This window comes from Haemorhous mexicanus, chromosome 3 (assembly GCF_027477595.1).
Source record: "Haemorhous mexicanus isolate bHaeMex1 chromosome 3, bHaeMex1.pri, whole genome shotgun sequence".
NCBI lineage: Eukaryota > Metazoa > Chordata > Aves > Passeriformes > Fringillidae > Haemorhous > Haemorhous mexicanus.
The window spans coordinates 112,534,674-112,556,065 of record NC_082343.1 but is presented as its reverse complement, the minus strand read 5'-3'; the positions used below and the strand labels follow the sequence as shown (position 1 = coordinate 112,556,065).

At 42.1% G+C, this 21,392-nt stretch overlaps 1 protein-coding gene across 2 annotated transcripts in view; it reads right to left on the bottom strand.

The window, feature by feature from the left end:
* Positions 1–1,241: 1,241 nt before the first annotated feature.
* Positions 1,242–21,392, bottom strand: part of RCAN2 (regulator of calcineurin 2) — an 84,814-nt gene continuing 64,663 nt past the window's right edge. For both annotated transcript variants that reach the window (XM_059843041.1, XM_059843042.1), the window contains 3 exons: positions 17,393–17,566; positions 14,595–14,766; positions 1,242–7,638 (listed from right to left, as the gene is read on the bottom strand). In XM_059843041.1, the coding sequence (XP_059699024.1) occupies positions 7,478–7,638; positions 14,595–14,766; positions 17,393–17,566 (507 nt within the window). In that variant the 3' untranslated portion in view covers positions 1,242–7,477. The remainder of the gene's footprint in view (positions 7,639–14,594; positions 14,767–17,392; positions 17,567–21,392) is intronic.

The window sequence follows — 21,392 nt, the reverse complement described above, 5'->3', positions numbered from 1 at the left end:
GAGTTGACCCCGGGTGGTGTTCCCAGTACAGCCCTGGCACAGATGTCACAAGGGTTGTAAGGGCGTGGCTGCATGTCCTAGAGCTTGGGCAGGGCTGGCTCGGCTGACTGTAAAACAAGAAGGAAAAATCCTTCTCTGGATATCTGGAAGTGCTTCTTCAGTTAGAAATAATAATAATTTAAAATTTGCTCTTTTTCTATCAGCCTTTTTTTCTCCTCTTGTGTTCTGAGGCTGTAAATTTTCCATTTGCTTCCCAGAAGATGCTTTTCCCCACCTTTTGATGTCCAGATCCACAGCTATGCCCTGGAATGAAAATAAATTTATCCTTCCCCATCTCACTAGAATCTAAGCTGCTGAACTGGACAAAAATCCAAGCTAGGTTTCCCACCTTTCCTAGTTGAGGATCTGTGTTATGTATGAGTACAAAGTCCGTGTCCTGTGTACGTACACAAACCCCACCCCAATTCATGGCAGTGTACAAAACTCTCTTCTTACTGGTGCATAGGAACACAGAATCATAGAATTGTTGCACACAAGCACTGCCTATCTACTGAATAAATAAAATAAATAAACAAATAAATATGTATATATTTATATTTCTAATTTTTCTTTATATGTATATTTATTTACATATATGTGATACCTTTCTCCCTTTCACCATACCACCAGGGATTGTACTAGGGAACAAGGCTCTTCTAATTGTTTTCTTAATGTTTTTTTTCCTCCTCCTTCATTACTGCTGTCCTGTTACAAGTGTGAGGCTGAGCTAGTCCAAGCCTGGAGAATCACATTGCTGCTGTGCCTGGTAGAACCTGTGTGGATGTCACTGTTCTGCTCGTGTAGGACAAAGTCCATCATCTGATTCCTGGCTGTGAACCTTACCAGAAACTTTGGAGAAAAGGAAAAAAGGAAGAAGCTGTTATAAAACTGCACCTGTGTGTATAGAAATCTTTTGCTGCGTGTCCCTCAACAGCAATGTGCTGTCCCACCTTGTTACTTGTTAGCTGGAAAAAACTGTGCTCACATTTACTGCTGGTTCAGATTTGATTTCGGGCTCTCACTGGGATCCAGAAGTGTTGGGAGCTGCCTCTGCAGTGGCTGGGATCAGTCACTAGAGGGAACAGGTGCACCTGGATTGAAGGAACATCATGAATAGCTGGAAATTATATTTGCCTTGGATGCCAGAAATGGCTCAGCTGCTTAACACTGATATAAAATGAAAGCAAAGCACAGACAAGGAGTTTGCTAATTCCACCAAAATGTTTAATACCATAATAGATTTTCATTGAAGTACAGCGCTAATGTGAATATTTGTACAAAATATGTGGTTAAAAATAGTATTGATTTATAATATATACAGATATGTCACATCTGTGTCAGAAATACAGACACTTGGATGAAACCATGAGCAATGCTTTTAAATCTACAACAACATACACGAAATATTTCTGCAGCTACCCACAGTAGGACAACTTGCCAAACTGACACTTAAGGATCCACCAGTCCTTACAGATGGCATTTTCTGTCAGAAGTTTCTGTACAAGAACTCTGCTCTAAAATGGATTCAAAACATTTACCTTCATTAACCCAACAGTGAAGAGAACACATCTGTGTGACACTAATGTAGACACAACTTTCTCGCACTAGATATATGATGAGTTACAATAATTTGTTAAAAGAAGGCTGATTTTCTGGTCAGAATAATAGAGAGGTTTAATCTTTCTTGCTGGATACTCTAAATGTTGTGAGTGAGCCCTGATTCAAATGGGCCCTTAATACAGCTCTCGGGTACATGACTCTGCCTCACAAAGTCTGTTTTAAGGTTCTGAGTATCTTCATTTTTCATTAACTTCCAGGCTGCTCACATTTCACAGATTTCCCAGCCTTACTCCAGCAAGAACCTTCATAACAAATGTCCCTATTTAAGCTTTGTAGCTGCGGCATCAGGACACAATCCTATACTGAGATGACTCTTGCTGCAGCCCCAGAATCTGTGTAGTTACTGAACAAACTGACAGAAGGGGAGAGAGAATTCAGGCTGGTTTTTTTAAGCTTTCTGAGCATCTCTGCAGTAGGGACTTTCTTGGTTCCTGCTGTTCCATCCAGAGTGCTGTTGCTGTTCTGCCTCTAACAGTGCTGGCTTCTCCCCCCTCCAAGCCAAAGCAAATATACTCCACACTTCAAATAGACCTGTGGGAAAGAGCTTTTACAACACTTCCTCCCTTGTCCTTTTACCCCTGAATGCTGCAGTCTACATGTATTCAAAAAAAGAGCACAGCTACTGTTATAAAAACATCTCTTTTTAAGAGGAGCCTAGAATATTGAAAGCTGCTGTACTCCCCTAGAAGATGGGTTAAACCAGGAAAAGAAGTGTTTGGGGTTTTTGCTAGTGTAACTCACAAGTCAAGAGCATTGCATGATGCTGAGCATAAATGAGGGTCTGGCTAGGAGTTTAATCCATAGCTAGTTTTGGTTTTTGATAAACCAGGATTAAAAGTGATTTCTTAGGCAAAAGGGAATCAAGGAAATGCAAAAGTATTTCTCTCACACTAGTATGTGAGAGAAAGCCTGAAATGGCAAAAATTTGAGTGCTGAGGTGTTTGCCACTAAAGGGACCAAAAATAAAATCAGTGAATATTTTTCAGAGGATCTGAAAGCGCTGTGACTGTGATCAGTCTGGGACACAGCTCTCTGCCATCCCCAGCTGAAGCCCCGAAGCTCATTTCCCAGTGCTGTGTCCAGTGCCAGGCACAGTGGGTTGCAAGCACAGCATTTCAATCAGGTGGATGAAGAAACTCATGGTGGTGGGGGAAGCTCTTTTGGTGCTCAAAGTGAAGAATAAACTAGGCTTCCTGCCTTTCACCTCTAAAAGAGGTGAAAAGAACCCCAGAAGAAGTTCACTATTACTAGTTTTTCTGATGAAAACACAGAGGTTAAGGCCTGGCCTTTTCAAAGGAATTAAAGAGCTCAGAGTTTACTTCTCCAGTGAGGCTTCTTAAGTGGATCTAATTTTCAGAATCATGAACAATCACCTTTGAGAAATGAAGTTTTTTATGCCAGGCACACAGAAAAACAAATAATTTTTCAAATCCACATTTGAGCAATTCAATATCATAATTTCACAGGACAGTTATGAGCAAACTCATCTCCAGTCTTTTGCAAGACCCAGCACAAACTGATGCAAGAGAGAACAACTTGTTTCAATTTTTATAAAAATGAATGCTAACAGAACTATTTCCCCAGCCTGGCTGGCAGCTGGATGCCATGTTCCTTGTCCAAGCACTCATGGCCACAGCATCACCCATGATTATAAAAGCACAGCGAGAACCACATCAGGGGTCTGGAATATGCCGGGCTTTTGCTCACCAGGGACTGCACTGCAGGTTTTTTTTGTGTACACCGAGCCAAATCCACAGCAAGCCAGAGCAAGTTCACATGACTGTGAAACTGCAGCAGCTTAAAATGGAACCTGGCATATCCTGCCAACAAGAAGACTGCTTTCCCCTTAATTTCTACTGAAACAGAGTTTGGCCTATGTCACACGTTTAAGCATTTTCAGTTCTAGCAGGGGTATACACCACACTACTCAGTTTATTGATATAGTTTAACTCTTTAAATGTTGCTTTTCCAAACACCAGCGCAAGCAGAACACAAAAATACCATTTGCCATGTTTATTATTTTAAACTAAGCTCTGAATTATACAAGTGTAAAAGTGATTAATTAGCCAGTAGCTTTTTAATACTCCTATAAAATATGACTAAATAGAATATTTCAAAAGTTATGTACAATACAATGGAAAAGCTCATGGCATCTGTGACAGTGCTCAGACTGGAATAGAATCCTTCCAGGAGTTCAGTCCATTCCTCAATACAAATAACAATCTGTATTTTTGCTGAAAGCTTTTACAGTGTTGCTGAATGGGACAGAGCAGGGGGAAAGACCAAAAGGAAACAAACCCACCCCTCTCACCCAATTCAGGATCAAATTAGTGCTACAAAATTTATGCATGGGCAGAATTTTTATAACCTAAAACACTTTACAGTGGCTATAGCTGTGATCTTGCTATGGTTGAGGAAGGGATGCTCTTGCCATATTTTCTTGGCTGAAAACAAAGTTTACTGGAGCGTGTCCGTGTATGTTAGGAAAGGGGGAGTTTGCACACCTTGTCTTAATTACAAAAATCAAGGCCACAAAAATTACTTGTTTTGTTCCAAAAGAGCAGATTCTAAAACACTCTTTCTCCATGCACTGGAAATGTTTTCATGCTTTAAACTGTAGTGAGGAAGTCATTAAAATGTCAGTTTCATTTCTGAAGAGGTCAGAAAGGACAAGTAGGCAGCAGGCAACAGAAGCAGCAGCTGTACTCCCCTGATTTCCTTCTTTTAATTTCCAAAGAGCAGCAGGAGCCATGTCCACCCTTCAGAGGCCCCAGGGCATCACCTCCAGCCGCTCCCTCTAGCTCCTGCTTTGGGGAGGAAATTAAAAGGATGTGGGCTGTGCCACTGTGCCTCAGGAGCCACAGTGTAACACTGAGGCTCCATTCTTCCTGGGTTCCAGCAGGAGAGAACCCCTGACACCCTGAGAGAAGTGCAAATCAGAGTGGCTGACCTCAGAAAAGCTACAGAAAAGCAAATTCCCACTCAAATGAATAGGAGGGCTCTGCCTGTGATTTACTGAATAGGACAATTCCCCTTCCAGATAGTCAGCATTTTTTGAAAGAAACAATCTTTCCATGTCAGGCAAGAACCAGCCTTTAGTAAAACACTAGCTTCTCTCAAGAGTCACAAATGCTGATACTTTGATGATAGGGACATTATTCCATAATACATGAAACACTTTTTTTTTTTTTTTTTTTTATGATGTTCATTATTTTATCACACACAGGTGATTTATAAGCTTTGACCATAGAGGCTGCTTTGAATTTTCAGGTTAGTAATTGTGTTTCTATTTCAATGCTCCAAGCAATGAGCCATGTCCTGCTGCCTCCTGGGTAGTACCACACAGCTTTCCAAAGCACAGAGTAGTCACTGAATGGGGCCTCGTTTTAAATCTGTTTGAAAATGCACTTTGAGGAAAGAACATTTAAGGTCCAGTGCTTTAATTCGCAGTGTAGTTTTACATCATTTGAGGCCAAAGTACTTAGTTCAGAACCACGTCTCTCCAAAGTTTGAGGACATGGGTACAAGGACAAGGTTTGGCCTTCTACAGTCTTGCCTGTAAAAAAATCCATTAGCAATGATATCTGATCATTCACGTGTTTAAATCTTCCTGGGCTGTCTATACTGGGCTTAACTAAACCCCATGGACATCAGAGCTGGGTGTGTTCTCAAAACAACCAGTGTTGTTACTCCTGGAATATCCTTTGTGGCCTAAGATGTTATTTTCAACAGGATACATTCCTAGGCCTGTGAGTGACAATTTGTTTCCTTAAATCAATTTTAAATGTATCACTGGGAAAATAATTGATGTGGCACCTCTAAGGAGTTACTTTAAGGAAACTTCACACCTACATCATGAAGACACTAAAGCCCCATTTTCTGTTCAGTCTCTGCTGTATTTAATGAGCAGTATTCCATTAGTGTAACAGCACACAACAATGCCCATAATGCAGTAACAATTATCACATTATGTAAATATGCTGAATGCTGAGCAAAGAACTGCATTTCATCAGGAATACCAGGGGGGCTGTGGTGGTCAGAGGCTGAACTATGTGAGAATGACAAGTCCTCATTCCGAGATGTCCTCACCTTGCAGGCTGGGAATGCCATCTCCTGTCCTCACTGAGAGAGCAACATGCCTGTTGTCCTGGAAGTGCTGCCAAGACAAGATCCTGCAAAGGGGACTTGACTCTGCTGAACCTTTGTGGCATTGCTGCTAATTAAGGGCGTGATGGAACCCTTCCTCAGAAACCAGATCGTTAGGTTTTATGACAAAAATCTTGATTACAGAACCTAAACTGACTTTTCAGGTCCTAAAATAAGCTTCCAAGATGTATTTACTTATTGTAAGCTGTAAAGGATTTTAAACCATGGAGGCTCGCTGTGCCATTTTATAGTCACTTGGGGGAGTACAGCTGCAGCTAATTAGCTCAAAAATCCCACCATACCTTACACATACGCTCAGTTTCTGCAGTATTAATTTCAGTGGAACTACTCATGTGCATAAATTAAGCGCATGCTTAAATATATGCAAAATCTGAGCTCAAATGTCTAGAAAATATGTTCTTCAAATGACAAGTATGCCTTAAAAAAATAAATCATCATGGAAGGTCTGCCAGACAGGGAATCCAGGACCTGTCTGCTGTCAGCCATGATGCAAACACAGAACAGTTTTTGTAACCCAGTATATATTGCAAGTGAAAGAAACATGCAGGATGGGGTGGAAAAAGGGGATTCAGTTGCATGCAGTCTAATTTCAAGTGTGTAATTATGGTCCTGTTTTCTTTGGCCTAAAAAAGAAAAAAAAAATCAACTAACCTCTGCTCACCTCCACAAACCCAAACTGCATACAGCTCAAAAAGGGTTTTGAAGCACAGGACATGGGAAGGGGAAAGGGCTGAATATTAGAGATGTGCAAGAAATTACTGACAATTTCAGGGCTATTCACCACACCACTAGGAAAGCATTCAGCCTGTAATGTTATTGGAACGTTCAGCTATGACAGAGAGCAAGGAATCCCACCTTACAGGAGCAGTCAGTCAGCTCCTCTTCCTCAGACCCGAAGAGAAGCACCACTCATGCCCTGATAGAAGAACTGACAATCCTTGTTGATATTCTGGCTCCCTTCCCTCCAGAGAGAAGGACTGACCAGACCCCCCAGCAGCTGCTGCCTCTCTCCTCAGCCCAGAGAGCTCCATCTCAGATCCCTGCCACCATTTCAGACCACCATTCTCTACAGCTATAGCTGGAAGAGAGTTGTTTTCTGTTGTTTCTGAAAATGTTGCAAAGATAGTATTCCTTACAGAAAATTCCAGGGGGGTGCAAAGGCAACCAAGCTGCTAGTAGAGTAAAAACAACACACCTACCCCCCTTAAAAAAAAAGGGAAAAGGGAAAAGACTGTTGGGAAGTGAGGAGGGCAGAGGAGCAGGCTGCTTGATGAAGGGCAGTAGCAATCCTGGGAGTTTGAGTATCAAGACTGATATTGGCCTAATTCCCACCCAAACGATCTCTGGTAGTGGTGTTTCAGCATGCAAATGACAGCTGTGAAAAGATCCTCAGACTGAAACCAACCCTTGTTTCCTCAGCCTTGTTTTGTCCTTTCCAGCTAGATCTATCAGTTGGTGTGTGATATGGTTACAGGTACAAAGATCTTTTTCCTAGCCCTTTTGTTACAGAGGCTTGGTTACTGTGAAGGGGTTTCAATGACCTTAATGCCCCGGTGCTCAGAAGGCAAAGGCTGCCTTTCAACAGAACAAAGCAAACAAAAACCAAGAGCTGTGCTGGAGGAGAGAGAAGTGCTGCTTCTGCCGGAGAGGCTCAGTTAGATACAGGCGGCGGCACACCGGGACGTCGAGTTTGAATGATTTTTGGCTTTGGAGAATTCTTTGGGTCCTCATCTTCTTCCATGTCACTGTCACAAACGTGCACTACCACACTGGGAGTGGACTCTGTTCCTGCGTGCAGCTCGTATTTCTCTCCTGGAAGCAGAGAAAAGCAATCACATCAAAAGAGGGCAATCTAAGTAGCAACACAGCCCGTGGCACTCCTGGACTGCAGAACACTCCACACCTGGGTAGGGAGCTGAGTGTGTGCTGCTCCTAAATACAGGTGAGCACCAGCACGGCTGGACTCTGTCAGCTGCCACAACACATCCTAGGGATCCTGCCCCTGAAGGCAGTTTGATCCCAGGCCTGTAAGGCGTCATAAAATACACACATCCTCGTGTCTGTAATGGGTTTTGGTTCTAATATTGGTGGCCAATGGCACTGAAATAAACCCCCAAAGTAGGCAGAGAAGGAGATAGAACAGAGAAGTTCATGGTTAAAAAGATGAACTGGAACACAACCTATCCAACCTGTGGTCTGAAGTTATTTCACACCTGTTGTGTTGGGGTTATTCTTTATTTTTGCTGTGGCTTTCCTTCAGTCCCATTTAAAGCCCAGTTGTTGCTCTTAGACAGATTTCAACACTTAATCTAATTTTTCCAGAAATAAATTCCCCCATATCTCTGCTGCAGACAGATTTTGAATTTCAAAGCTCTTTAGCTGAGGCTGTAAGAAATTTTGTGTCTACAGATGAGATTACAGAGCAGTCTATAAATGCTCACTAGAGCAGGCTGAACGCCTAAACAGTACATATATTTTCTAAATATCTACATTCCTTATTTAAGTCTCAACACAGTACTCCTCTGAGGAAGATGAACATGACTTTTTTTTTTTTCTCCACAGAAGATATTCTGAATTGGAAGGGACCCACAAGGATCATGGGCTCCAACTATTTAGAGATTGGCCCATATGGGCCTGGGTGGTTACCTACAAAAGTCCATAAGCAAACAAAGGATCAGACATAGGGCTTTGAGTCCTGAATTCAGCCTGCTGGCACTACATGTATTCTAGATTTTACATGGGATACAAGTAGGTGTTGGTAATTAAATTGCAAGAAATGAATTTAAGACTTTAAAAAAAACCAATTTTGTCTGCAAGATCTTCTGAAATGAGGAAGGTGAGGCCCCAGCAAACCCAGCTGGCCTCTGTTTATGGTAGAGTGGCTCCTAAATGCTGCACCTCTGGCAGAACCCAGCAGTGCCACACGTTGTACCATGAAAGCAAACAGCAGTCCTTGCCTCAAAGCACTTGTGGCTTGCTTGTGGTACTAATTTGGAGTTTTATTTGTTTGCCACTTTATGGCTGAGTAATTAATGTGAAGAATGGGTTTCAGGTTTGGCCCTGCATTAGCATATGCAGTTCTGGGACTGTGCTCACATGCTGTTTGTGCTGACAAATTCCTGGTCCAAATAAGCCTGGGTGGCTTGAGACTAGAGGACACACTGTATTTTTGCCTAGAAACAAGGAGGCAACTAGTGAATAACAGCTATAAGCCAGGCATCTTGCTGTGAGAAACATTTTACTGCTGCGATACCATTAATGTTGACATTTAACTGCTCTATTTTTGGCAACCTTTCCTCTGAATCCAAATCGAGCAAAGCATTACAGGTTTGCTGATAGGCTAAAATATAAAAAGAGAAATAGCTTGGTCGTGCTGCATTGAGGAATTATATGGTTTTTCTTTGCCCATTTTCCCTGCGGGCCTCAGCTAATTTCTCAGCTCTGGGCTGACGTCAATGCCGCCAGGCAGCACCGAGGGCTGCATTGGTCACTGTCACCGCGGGCAGCTCCGCAGTGCCGCGCAGCCGGCCTGTCCTCCTACAGCAGCACCGCCCAGGAAATCACTTTCACTGCCCTCTTAAAAGGTAATAATGCCAGTTCAAATGCCACATTCTTTTACTGCTCAAATCCCTCCCAGAAGGACTCTTTCTGCTGAAAAAGAACAGTGAAAAAAGTACAGACGCAAGGAAAAATATTCAGATGCCTCTGGCACAAGTAACTGCAGCAGCAATTAATGTCACTTTGCAAACCAAAATGTGATGCATTCATAAATTAGGTTTTTAAGGCATAGAGTTATTTCTGAGCATAAATGAGCTGTGGACTCTGTTCTGTACGCAAACAGCACAAAACCTTTTCATGACTGAGTTAGGAACAGGACAGTTATAATAACTCTAGGACTTTTGTACAGCCATATCTTGTTCCAAACGTAGTCACTGTTTGCAGAAAAACACCAAGGTGATAAGAACAAAATAATCCAATAGATACAGCCAGATTAGCCCTTCCCTTCTGCTTCTTCCCTGTTTCTATGTTTTTTCTTTTCTCTTAAACACCACTTCCAGCATTAAAAAAAAAAAAAAAAAATTAATGAGCTAAGCCTGCAGCAGTTCAGCTACTGAAGCAATGGTTGAGTCACTGGAGTGACAAGACCTAGGCTGTCCCAAGCTATGAGTAGCAAGTTGAATTAACATAGGTATGACTCACCAATTCTGTAATACCACTCAAGCATTTGTCCAGTGACCTCTTTCACCTGTCTCTGACATGGCCTCCTTTGTGTTCCCAGGCCCTACACTGATCCATGCTCCTGCTTCTCCTGCTTGTCTGAAGAATTCTTACAGGCTAGCTAAGCCAAAGGATTCTTGGGGACAGGGGTCTTTCTCCTCCAGCTGTCTATGGCCTATCTCTATCCTGTAATAATAAATTTAAACCTTTACATAAGCTAACAGTGGCAATTCACATAAATTTACTCATAAAATCATCATAAAATTTATCAAATATACTCTGCCCTTCAGGGAAGAATTCAGCTGTGGCACATCCACTATATCAATTTGCCAATAAAACTTTCTGAAAAGTCCCTGAAAACAGCAGTGATGCTCTTCTCTAACTATTTGCTTTGCATATGAAAAACAGTAAGAATTTGAAGTTTTCTCCCTTAACAACGAGCACAGTTGCTTTTCTGTCACTGGGCCCTACCTTTTGTGACCACATGAGCCGGGAGTAAAGCCACAGCCTTGCGTGACGCAAGAAAGATGAGCACAGAAGCAACTTAGGATATTTCAGAATTTAAAATAATGGTATAGGATTTTCTATCCCTTTGTGAGTCAATACTGTGACCTTTCCTTGATGGTGCAGTTCCTGTCTAACAGGGCCCTTTTGTCCAGCAAAGACCACACTCATATACATAAAGAATAATGTAAAAATGCTAATGATAATGTGTAGCTGCCTCATCCTTAATTCAGACTCATGAGCAAAGGTTAATGAGTTCAGAGCTGCCCATTTCATGTAAATGTGGCATTAGCATCATGAAAATACCTTCCACTTACAGTCCCTTCATCCAAGTGCTTTACAAATAACAGGATGCAAATAACAGGAGGTCCTTTGTATGGGTGCATGTTTGTGACACAAGAGCTACAGCCCATCCCAAAAAATACCTCCATAAAACACCTCTACAGCACGAATCTGCCAGAGCAAAGTGGAGGAGCTGCTCCCTGGAAGCCCATTACTGATGTTGCAGGAGCTGGGCACCCTCCTCTCCCAACCAGAGGAAAAGTCTTCTCCATCCAGCAGCTCTCCTGTACCCTACCCCTGGTAAGAGAAGGGAAGGGCAAAAGCACCCACAGAACAGCAGGGAGAGGAAGACAGAGATGAAAAGTTTTATCTATCACCATTTGTTTGCCCCTCCATCCCCTTTTAATTCTCCCTGGGAGTCATATGAAGTATTTAGTATCTCCTTTGACTCAGTGATGACAAACATGAGAGTTTGAAAACACTTGGGCACAGAAAATCTGCCTTGTTTGATGGTTTGAAATCCCTATGTATGGCATTTCCTGGGCAGGGTCCTGCTCTCACCTTTTTTCCCCTTCCCTAGAAAAGGGTGAGCCAAACCCAGGGCAGAACAGGGGCTGAGGCCAGCAAGGGGAAGTCAGGGTGGCTCCTAGGATCCTGGGGAAAGGCACTCTGGAGTGCAGAGTTAGGAATGAGTGGGTACAGGGCAATCTGTTGTGAAGAATGAGGCAATGGGGGAAGGAGGGCAGATATAGGCAGGTTGGGGAGTGGACAAGGAGAGGCAGGGACTGCTTTCCAGAAAAGAAAGAGCATATTCTAGTTCCAAGAGGATGGTTTGCAAATCACTGCACTAATAACTGGCAAACAGCTGCCTGTCCTTTGAGAGGAGCAACTCTGCTGAAGACACAGGCTGGACCTGGAGATTCCCTCTCCCTCCACTTTGCAAAGGTTTCTCACATAAAATATGTTTGCAACATGGGGTTGTTGTTTGATTGTTTGCCTGTCAGGTCCAGGTTGTATTCTCACCTGGCCTAACTTGGAGCTAGCTTTTCCCTACAGGAATGCTTGCAACCTGCCAAGCTGTTCTGTAGTCCAGGCCCTGATGACTGCACATCTTCATCAACATATCAAACTACTGGAAGTTGTCTTGACAGTGGAAGTGTTTTCTATCAAACAGATTAACAATTGCACTCCTTTATTTGCAATACATTGTAAAGATTGTGGGCTGGTGGTCAGCACCAGGCACAGTCACGGTTCCTGGCTCTCTCTGACTGAGCTACAGCACTCTGTTCATGCCTCATTTAAAGCCTAATTTCTGCATCTGTAGAAAGTGAGAATATACATCAATCATCCAGGAACTTAATTAAACATGCCACAATCTTCCCTAAGGAGTAAATGCACCCTCACCGATCTCAGTTCCATGTGAAGGGACCAAAACCAGCTTCCTTTTGAACACAGGAAGAAATCTGTTCCATTAGATCTCCAAGATGCCAGCCTGTCACTGCTGCAGCTAAAACACCTGTCCAAAACTGCTGGCACACGGCAAATCTGTTAACTCACTTACAGCATGCTCCTTACACTCTGGAGCAAATCTCCCATTTTGCACCCAGGGACAGTTTTGGTCTCTAATTTTGTGACTATGATGATTACAGCACCACACTGTGACAGGAGATGACCTGCATTCAGGGAATGGGAAAAGGGCATGGCTCTGTGTCCGGGTGGTACGTCTTGCATTTCCAGTGAAGTAGGACAATAAAACTCATCTTATGCTGAGGGCATACAAAGACACCATTCACTGTTTAGAAGCACTAATGAGTTTTCCTGGTCCTCAGATGTTTATTATACCAAATCACTGCATTTAATACAGCAAAGATTCCTCACAAGTTAAAGACATGGAAGTCAGATTCTAACATTCTCAGCTCTGTAAACAACTGTGCCTAGTGAGTATTTTTCAACAGCTGATAAGCCGTAGTTACATTTTTAAATTGTGGTTTTGACTAAAAAAAAAAATCTCTTCTCTGAGGCTACCAATGCTGTTTGATGTCCAGCAGTGTTTTACCACTGCAATACTGAGAAACAAGCGTTAGTGGGATTTGTTTTTCAATGAAATTCTAAACATAGTAAATGCACAACTGAGAACAGCGACACTATTTTAAACCCACCACTGCAGTTAACTAAAATTGATCCCCCTAACAAGTGCTAAAAATAGAAAGAAGAGAGCACAAAATGGCTTTTCATATTGCTCCCTGCAGGCTTCTTAAATCCGGGTGAATTTGACCTTCACGCAAAGCTGTCCCAGAGTGTGGGACAATGAGTGATATTTCACATTCCACTGCTCCAGAACAGGAATTGATTTATTACCCAGCTAGCTCGGGAATTCGTTTACATGTTTCCATTTATAACACTGCTGCATCAAAGGGAAAAAAAAAAAAAAAAAAGAAGGTTTTTGGTTTTTCTTTTATTCAGCATTTTAGAAGCCAAGTATCACTCCTGGAAATAATAATATGCAATATCATATGAAGTCTTTCCCCTGACTGCCTTTTCCTACTGAAGAAGAACAAACCATAGGAATCTCCTGATGTATATTTTCCTCTTGTGAGAGATCCCATCTGAAAAAGACAGGAGATAATCCTGCAAACCTTGTGAATTGTGAAACATCCTTTTGCACCCCATGCACTCCAGCTCTGAGTTCCTTTGGTTCATTTGCACAAAAGCCCCAATGATTATATGTCTGCAATTGGAAGCTGCTCTCAGAGCGACCAAGCAGCATTCCCAGTACAGCTGGGGAGAAAACAATTCTCTCATCCCACAAGAATTTCAAAAATAAACTGCTAAATTTTCATGAGCTCACCCCCACAATTGTTATTAGATTGGATCTGAAATGTTTTATTTTGGTATGAAGATAATTTAATAGGCTATTTTTTCCTCATGGCTTATGAATGTAAATTAGATTAATTTGTAAATGATACTGCTTGAACCTGAAACTGGAACCTTTCTCATTCTGAAAATTCTAAAACAGGATGCTTTAACAGCTTTGAAAGAAAACTATTTGTAAAGATGACTTAATTAAATCAAAACTAACCCTCTCCTATGTAAAGTTTTGGTTTTATCAGATGTGCATTTTCCAAGGGAAAGCATTGCTTGAAAATCCCAGCTAGCTTCAACTCCTGGCATTAGCTGAAGATGGGAAGACAGAAGAAAGCCTGGATGCATTATCCATTGACATTTATCTTGTGCTAAGGGAGGCTACAACTTATCTCATTCCTCCTGCATAGTTTTCAGCAGGAAATGAGCATTCCTAGCAGAGCAATCCCACCGGGACTGGGGAACAGTAGTTCTCTCTCAATGAACAGTGTGAGATTCTCCACTCCAGTGAACGTGCACTTTTTCAAGTGAGAAATCCCCACCTTGGAATGCAGAACTGAGCAGATGTCATGTACAACAAAAACTCCTCACATCCACAGCCAGACATTTGTCCAGTGCCCACCTAAACCATCAGCTGTGTCATCCAGGCACTAACCCCAGCACAATAAATGGTGTAAGCAAAGCTTTGATCAGCTCTCACAAGCTGCAGATAACACACAATTCTGTGCCTACACATGGCAAAACTCATTCTGAAGGAAAGAACCAGGTGACATCCATCAACTGAAATCCAAACTTTAATGCAACTTCCAGCTCTATGCCAACTCCCTCTGCAGTTATTATGTACACTGGTATTTCTTGTCTGCTTTTCCTGCCACGTTTTCAACCAAGGACCACAAGCTTACCTGGTCCAAGCTTAGAAACTGCATAAAGGAGGTCGTAGTTGATGACAGGTGTTGCATCATCTATTGGTTGCCACCCTACAGGTGGGGAGGCTGGAGGCGAGATGAGAAACTGTTTTGCAGGCTGTGGTGGTGCCAAATGAAGCTTGTCTCCATCTGTCTCAGAGGTCTGAATCTTTAAAGCATAACAAAGACACTGTTTAGTACAGGAAAGAGTCACAGAATGGTTTGGGTTGGAAAGGACCTTTAAAGGTCATCTCCTCCAACCCTCCTCCCTTGCTCAGAGCCCCATCCACCCTGGTCTTGAATATTTCTGTGGATGAGGCATCCACAGCTCCTCAGGGCAACCTGTGCCAGTGTTTCACCACTCCTATTGTAAAAGATTTCTTCCTTACATCCAGCCTAAAACAACATTCTTTTAGTTTAAACTATTTTCCCTTTGTCCTATTGCAACATGCCCTGCTAAAAGGTCCATTCCCATCTTTCTTGTAAGCCACATTTGAGTACTGAAAAACCACAGTAAGGTTTCCCTGGAGCCTTCTCTTCTCCAGGCTGAACACCCCCAGTTCTCAGACTGTCTCTATAGCAGAGGGGCTCCAGCCCTCTGAGCATCTTTGTGGCTTTCTCTGGCCTCACTCCAACAGGTCCATGCCTTTCCTGCATTTGGGACCCCAGTGCTGGACACAGGACCCCAGGTGGGATCTCACCGGATCAGAGTCATGTCCATCAGCCTGCTGGTCACACTGTGGGTGATGTAGCCCAGGATATTTGGGGTGCCAGGGCACATTGTCCAGCTTCTCATCCCCACAGGATGGCTAAATGGAATGACTGCTCAAATCATACCCTTCTCACCCCAAATGCCACCCAGGCAGGGTTTCAGCATCAGTCTCAGAAGAGAAGGCCTGGAGATGAATTTAATCTCAGCCTTACAGATGGTGCCTCTGCGGTAAATGCACAGTGTGGGGCTGTGACATCAGCAAAGCTACAATGTCTGTGCCTCTTGTGTACATTCTTTCAGGATAAATGCAAAGCTTTGGTAGCCCCAGATGCTAGCTCAGAGATTTTTGAGGCTGTAAAGGCACTGTTGTGATCTGGTCTAAATGCCTAAATAAAAATCACACACAGCAAACTCCTGCAACAAGGCCTTGTAAGTAGCTTCAGAAAGGTTTCTACAGATTTCATTTCTTTAGTTTAAGTGAAAAAGGAATCTACAATGTTCCTTAGTCATTTGAAACTGAATGCCCTTATTTTATATCCATCTTGAATTATCTACTTTAATTCCTGCTCTTTTCTAGTATGTTAAAGAAGCCTTGATATAAATTAATTGTAGTGCAGCCATACCTAAGCAAGGTTACAAACAGCTTGAGCACAGAAGCAATAAACTCTATTTCCATGACAGCAAACATGGGGTTTGCAAAGAACCAGTCTGAATCTCTGAACTCCATGTTCCCCAGAACCTGTAGGTCTGGAAGTGGTTATTCAGCCTGGCTGAGGCCAGACACTGCTCCAGACACTGCTGCTTCCACATCTTCACTCCCTGAACATGATTAATAAGCTCTTGTAAGACTACATGTACTGGAGAGCATAGTGGAGGTACCAGAATGCCACTGCAGGAAATCAGCTTAGATAGGGAAACAAATCACTATTGTGCACATTTTTCTTTTTGTTGTTATCCCAAGTTTTCAATTAGCCTCCTGAATGTACAGTTAGAATGAAACCATTCTCAGTTCTGCCTAACTGCAGGTTTTGAAACCTTTCAGAAAATTCAGAGCTAGATTTAGGAGATCAGGGCATAGAAAATGGGATTGAAGCAGATTCTTAACACCTAAATCCAGCTGTAAGATCTTCTGAGCTCATCTAACTCGTTCAGCACATTGTTTTTTTTTCACAGCTGTAGCTTCCCATCTTCCTGTGGTTCTGCTTCTGCCTAGGCTCAAAACAGCTCCTATTCTGACCAGGATGAAGAGGCTCATAATTTAACACTGTGTGTTTGCTTGATACCTTTAAGTGAGCCAGCCCTTATCCTCAGACCTCTGAAGGGCCAAGCTGGCAGCTCAAAGCACATTGCTTATAAACACTAGTGGTTGTCTCACAAGCCACAGTGACCACATCAATTTATTAAACTGCATTCAGAAGAGGTGGTGGTTGGGTTCTCAACCTCCTTCAACTTTCTGTATCCTGGCTGAGGCCCAGCCTGCTGTGGGAGATCTATGTTCTTTCTCCCTTGGCCAAGGAGAACTGAACACCCACCTGACACCTCCAATAGATGGATATAATCACCTACAGCCCCAGGCTGGGAGTGTTTTTCTTCCCCTACCTTCTTCCTTTGACTTGGACTAAATAAATTCCTTTTAGAGAATTCAGTATTTGTAATTCATGTATTCAGTATGGAAAAGCCAAAAAGGCAGGAGGAAGCCTGACTGTGGCTCAGGGTGGCAGCCAAATATGTAATCCAGCCAAATATGTAATCCCACCTTTTTTATTCACTTGGATTCTTTACATTAGCACTTTCTTGTGGTTAGATAAGAGAGTTACCCACAGACAACACCCAGTGTTGTAAATCACCTCTGAGATACATAATTCTGTGTGTTGAATGACCAACTTTAGTCCTAAGTGGTCCTTTAAATTTACTGCAGACCCTAAGGGCAGAAACAGCTCAGTCAACACAAGGAGGTTTAAGTAATCTTCTATCAGAGAGATTGGACATGGGAGAAACCTTTATTACTTTTATCCAGTGTTAGTGCATAGCTTTTAAAGAAATATTGTGCAGTAACACAGAATTAGATTCCAGATTTCATTACCTGTGCAAAATACAACTTTAACTTCTTCCCTCTGAACTGTGTTTCATGCAGCTCTATTCTGGCACGAGCAGCTGATTTGGGACTGCTGAAATTTATCCGCACACGCCTGAAGCTTTTGAACAGCTGGAATGTCACGCAGTCATCATAGGCACGGAACAAACCTTCAAATTTCTCCTGCAAAGCAAAAAGAAATAATGCTGAAGATTAACTTTGTGCTCTGTCACATCAGTCTGAGTCAAACAACAATCTGAAACTTGACAGTTGTTTAAGCAGGAGGTTTCAACCTGTGGCCTTTGGGGACAGGTGTCCATAGACAAATAAAGGCTCTGTGAAAAGAAATTAAGGAAAGCAACAGTCTGGTAGTGCTGAACTCTGCAAAGGGTTTAGGGGAAGAAGTCTTCAAAGTGAGAACCCAGCAGCTATTGAACTTCTCATAAAAGTTGAGCAAACCTATGACAGTGACATATGAAACAAAGCTGAAAGGGCACATGACTGAAAACACCAGACAACAGTGGGCTCATCTGCACAGATGCAACCATTGTGCTGAATTACAGTGGAGTCAGCAGACAAAGGCTGCAGCTGAGGCTTACATCCACATCAGCACTGCAGGGTCATTTTGTATTGCATGATATGTTTTTCTGGATGTTTTGTCATTTAGATACTTAAGAGAATACACACTTGTTCTTTGAGAGGTCCTGCAGCATCTGGAAACAAATTGGACAACTGAAAACAGTGATCTGTCTGAAAGAAAAACTTCAGGTTTCAAAATGTTAGCTGTAGAAATACGTTCAAAAGCTCACAACAAAAATAGGGATATTTTAGCATTGTAAAAGGAAGGTCTAAAGTTTACCACACCCATGGAATTGGAGATGAACAGAAATTCAAGGCACTTTGGCAGCCTTGGAAGCTCAGACTCCATGATTTCTCTGCAAGCTGTGAGCACACAGAGGACTAAGTTCCACACCATCAAATAAAACCAAAATCCTTAAATCAATTCTGACACTTGCACAGGTCTTTTCACTCACACAAGCACAGATTCATAAAATGCCAAAGCTGAAAGGGGGCAGTTATTATTTAGTCCAGCCTTCATGTTTACTCAGATTTCAGACTGCTATCTAGTGCATCACTCATCAAATCTGAGCATTTTAGCTACTGCAATCAAGACTTTAAGTTTTGTAAGATGGAGAATCAGCCAGACCAAAGCCCCTGATTTTAGGAGTGCTTTATTCTGAAAAAAACCCCACTGGTAAGATGCCTTGCCACACCATTTCATATACACCAAAGGCTGTTATGTCAGGGTTTGTATAATTAAATAACCTAATGTATACTGACAATAACCTGATGTGGATGCCTCATCCCTGGAAATGTTCAAGGCAAGGTTGGATGGGGCTTTGAGAGAGCTGGTCTAGTGGAAGGTGTCCCTCCCCATGAAAGGGAATTGGAATGAGATTATCTTTAAGGTTTTTACAATTCAAACCATTTCAGGATTCTGTTTTCTTGCTATCTCTGCAAGTCCTCACATTTTTACATGTTTTAAAGACTTCTTTGCTTTTCATCCAGAAAAAAAAAAATTTTTCCCTTACGGTGGATAACTGGTACAGACTACAGAAGACAAAAAAGAAAATGCTATTTATGTAATCTCATCAATACTTCAGTTCTCATCTATTGAGCTTACTAGCAAAACAAAGAATTCAAAACTTCTCAGAAAAATTCATCCAGAAGCACAGTGCAGCTGCATCAGGGAGCACTAACAGCACCGTGGGAGTAACTACTGTCAGAGTGAGACATTTGTTAAGGAGTTAACAGGGAAGCAGCCCAGTTCCACAGCCAGGGCTGTGACACCACGGCGCATGTGCCCGATCTCCTTTCATTCACTGCCAGTTCTGTGGTCCTCCTCCCCATAACTGATATTCCATTGCTGGCACCCTTTCAAAGGAACCTCCCTATGGTCTATTAAGCTTTCATGATTTTCATTTCATTCTGCCTGACCTCACTCACCTCTTCCTCTCACTGCAGGAGATACTTTGGAGGAATGAAAAAAGAGAAAGAATAAAGGGAGTTGAGAGCTCTGTGGTTTGGCAGAGGGTGACTAAAGGCATGAGACATCCCCAAAACAGTTGAAATGCACAGGTTTGTACAAGCAGGTCTAGTCTTACCACCCAATGTCCAAATTGTTACACCTCAGTTACACTTTTTAACTGCTTTGCTTGTATTTTTGAAAATTCCATTTTCCTGAGCAGAAGCCTACATCCAGTGGCATTTGTATAAAGGTCAGCCAGAAGCAGCAGTCATCTCAGTCCTGTCCTGATTGGAATTTTGATGTTACAACCTTCACAATGACCAGGGAAAAAAGGCCTGGGGGAAGGGAGAGAAAGGGACAGGGGCCCAGTATCTGCATAAAGTAGGACTCACACAGCATTCAGAAACATAGCTAATTGAAGCTTATGTCTTCATGTTGTCTTTATTACCTACTTCAGATCTCTTCAGTACATGTTTTAAATGAAATAAAGAAATTTAAATACAAATTAGTGAGGGACTTGGAAGTGCTGGGTTAACAGTTAATCCTAAAAGTCTTCAACGTAAACTACTCTGTGAGTCTGTGAGAGATAGAAATATATATATATATACTATATATATATATATAAAATGATCAAGACATTATAACTGAAGTCTCATAACTCAAAAATTAGCAGCAAGGTAAACACTTCCCAGTAGTAGCTCTCAGTTTCTCTACAAGCCAACAATAAAATTAATCATATAAAAAAAATGTTTCACCATGAGTGGAAGGAACCATGAATGGACTTGTCTGGACACTGGGAAGTATCTATTCCTACTGACTATCCATTAATAAAGAGATGCTCCCTGTCTGGATGCAGCAATCAGGGCTGTGTGCCTGCTCCCTCTGTAACACAACCCAGAGCCCAGATCTTGGTGAGGGATCTAACACAACATGAGGGAAGACACAATTTCAAACATGGGTCCAAGAACAGTGAGCACAAGGAATGTCCTAGGCACATTCCTGGGCTACACTGAGACTCACTCTGATTAGGCACTGAAAGGAATAGATGGAGAACTGCAAAAAAGCTGATTAAATCCTGGATGCTGTTGCCACACTGGGAGAACTTTAAAGCACTATGGACTTTATTCTGCTTGCTTTTCAATTTTATACTGGCACAGCTTTAGAGACCCAGCTGTGATTAACACTCCTGAAAATGCTGTGGGGAGGAGGGAAATCAAGCCCTCTACTTGATATTATTAAAGGGCAGTCTATCCACAGTGGGGGCACTTCCACTGCACTGACTAAACCTGCAACTCCCATTAAAAAGATTCATGCATCTGGATTTTTTTACATTTTCAGCTGATAATAATAATGACCTCAGCAGAGGTCATTAATCATCAAGTGAAGTTAATGGCCCTCAGCTGCATTTTGAGCCATCCCCACTCCTCCGAGCTTGCTATCAATTCCCAGGAAAAGCCTTATGCCTTAATTGCTATTGCCTGTGAATTCTAATATCTGCTGAATGCACTTATCTGCATAAAAGTCTTTCAGAGTCATTCCAATCTATAAGAAAATTTATCATATACATTATAAAGACCTAAGCAAATTCTTTCCCTTTCAAGTTTTGTGGATAAATTATTCAAGACTCATAATCCTCTCAATTCGAGACTTTTAAAGTGCTTTTAGGATTCAGTACTTTTAAATGCTTTTAGAAAGTAAGTCTTTGAACTTTCAGAGCACTTTGAAACTTGTGGGGAAAAAAAAAAAAAGAAACATCCAAAGTTAAGCAGCAGTGTTGCTATTCTTAAAAAGTCAAAATGTAGAAAGTCATGAGTTACGCATTTATTTCTGGGATTTTGAAGTGTCTTCATCCATCCCAAGTATGTCTCAATGAGGCCCAATTAATGCTCTGGAAGATGTGAGCAACCTTCACTTCCCCAAGTTACCACTTCTCCCTCCTGGGCCCCATGTCCTCTCTTCATCTTTACTCCTTTGCCCAAC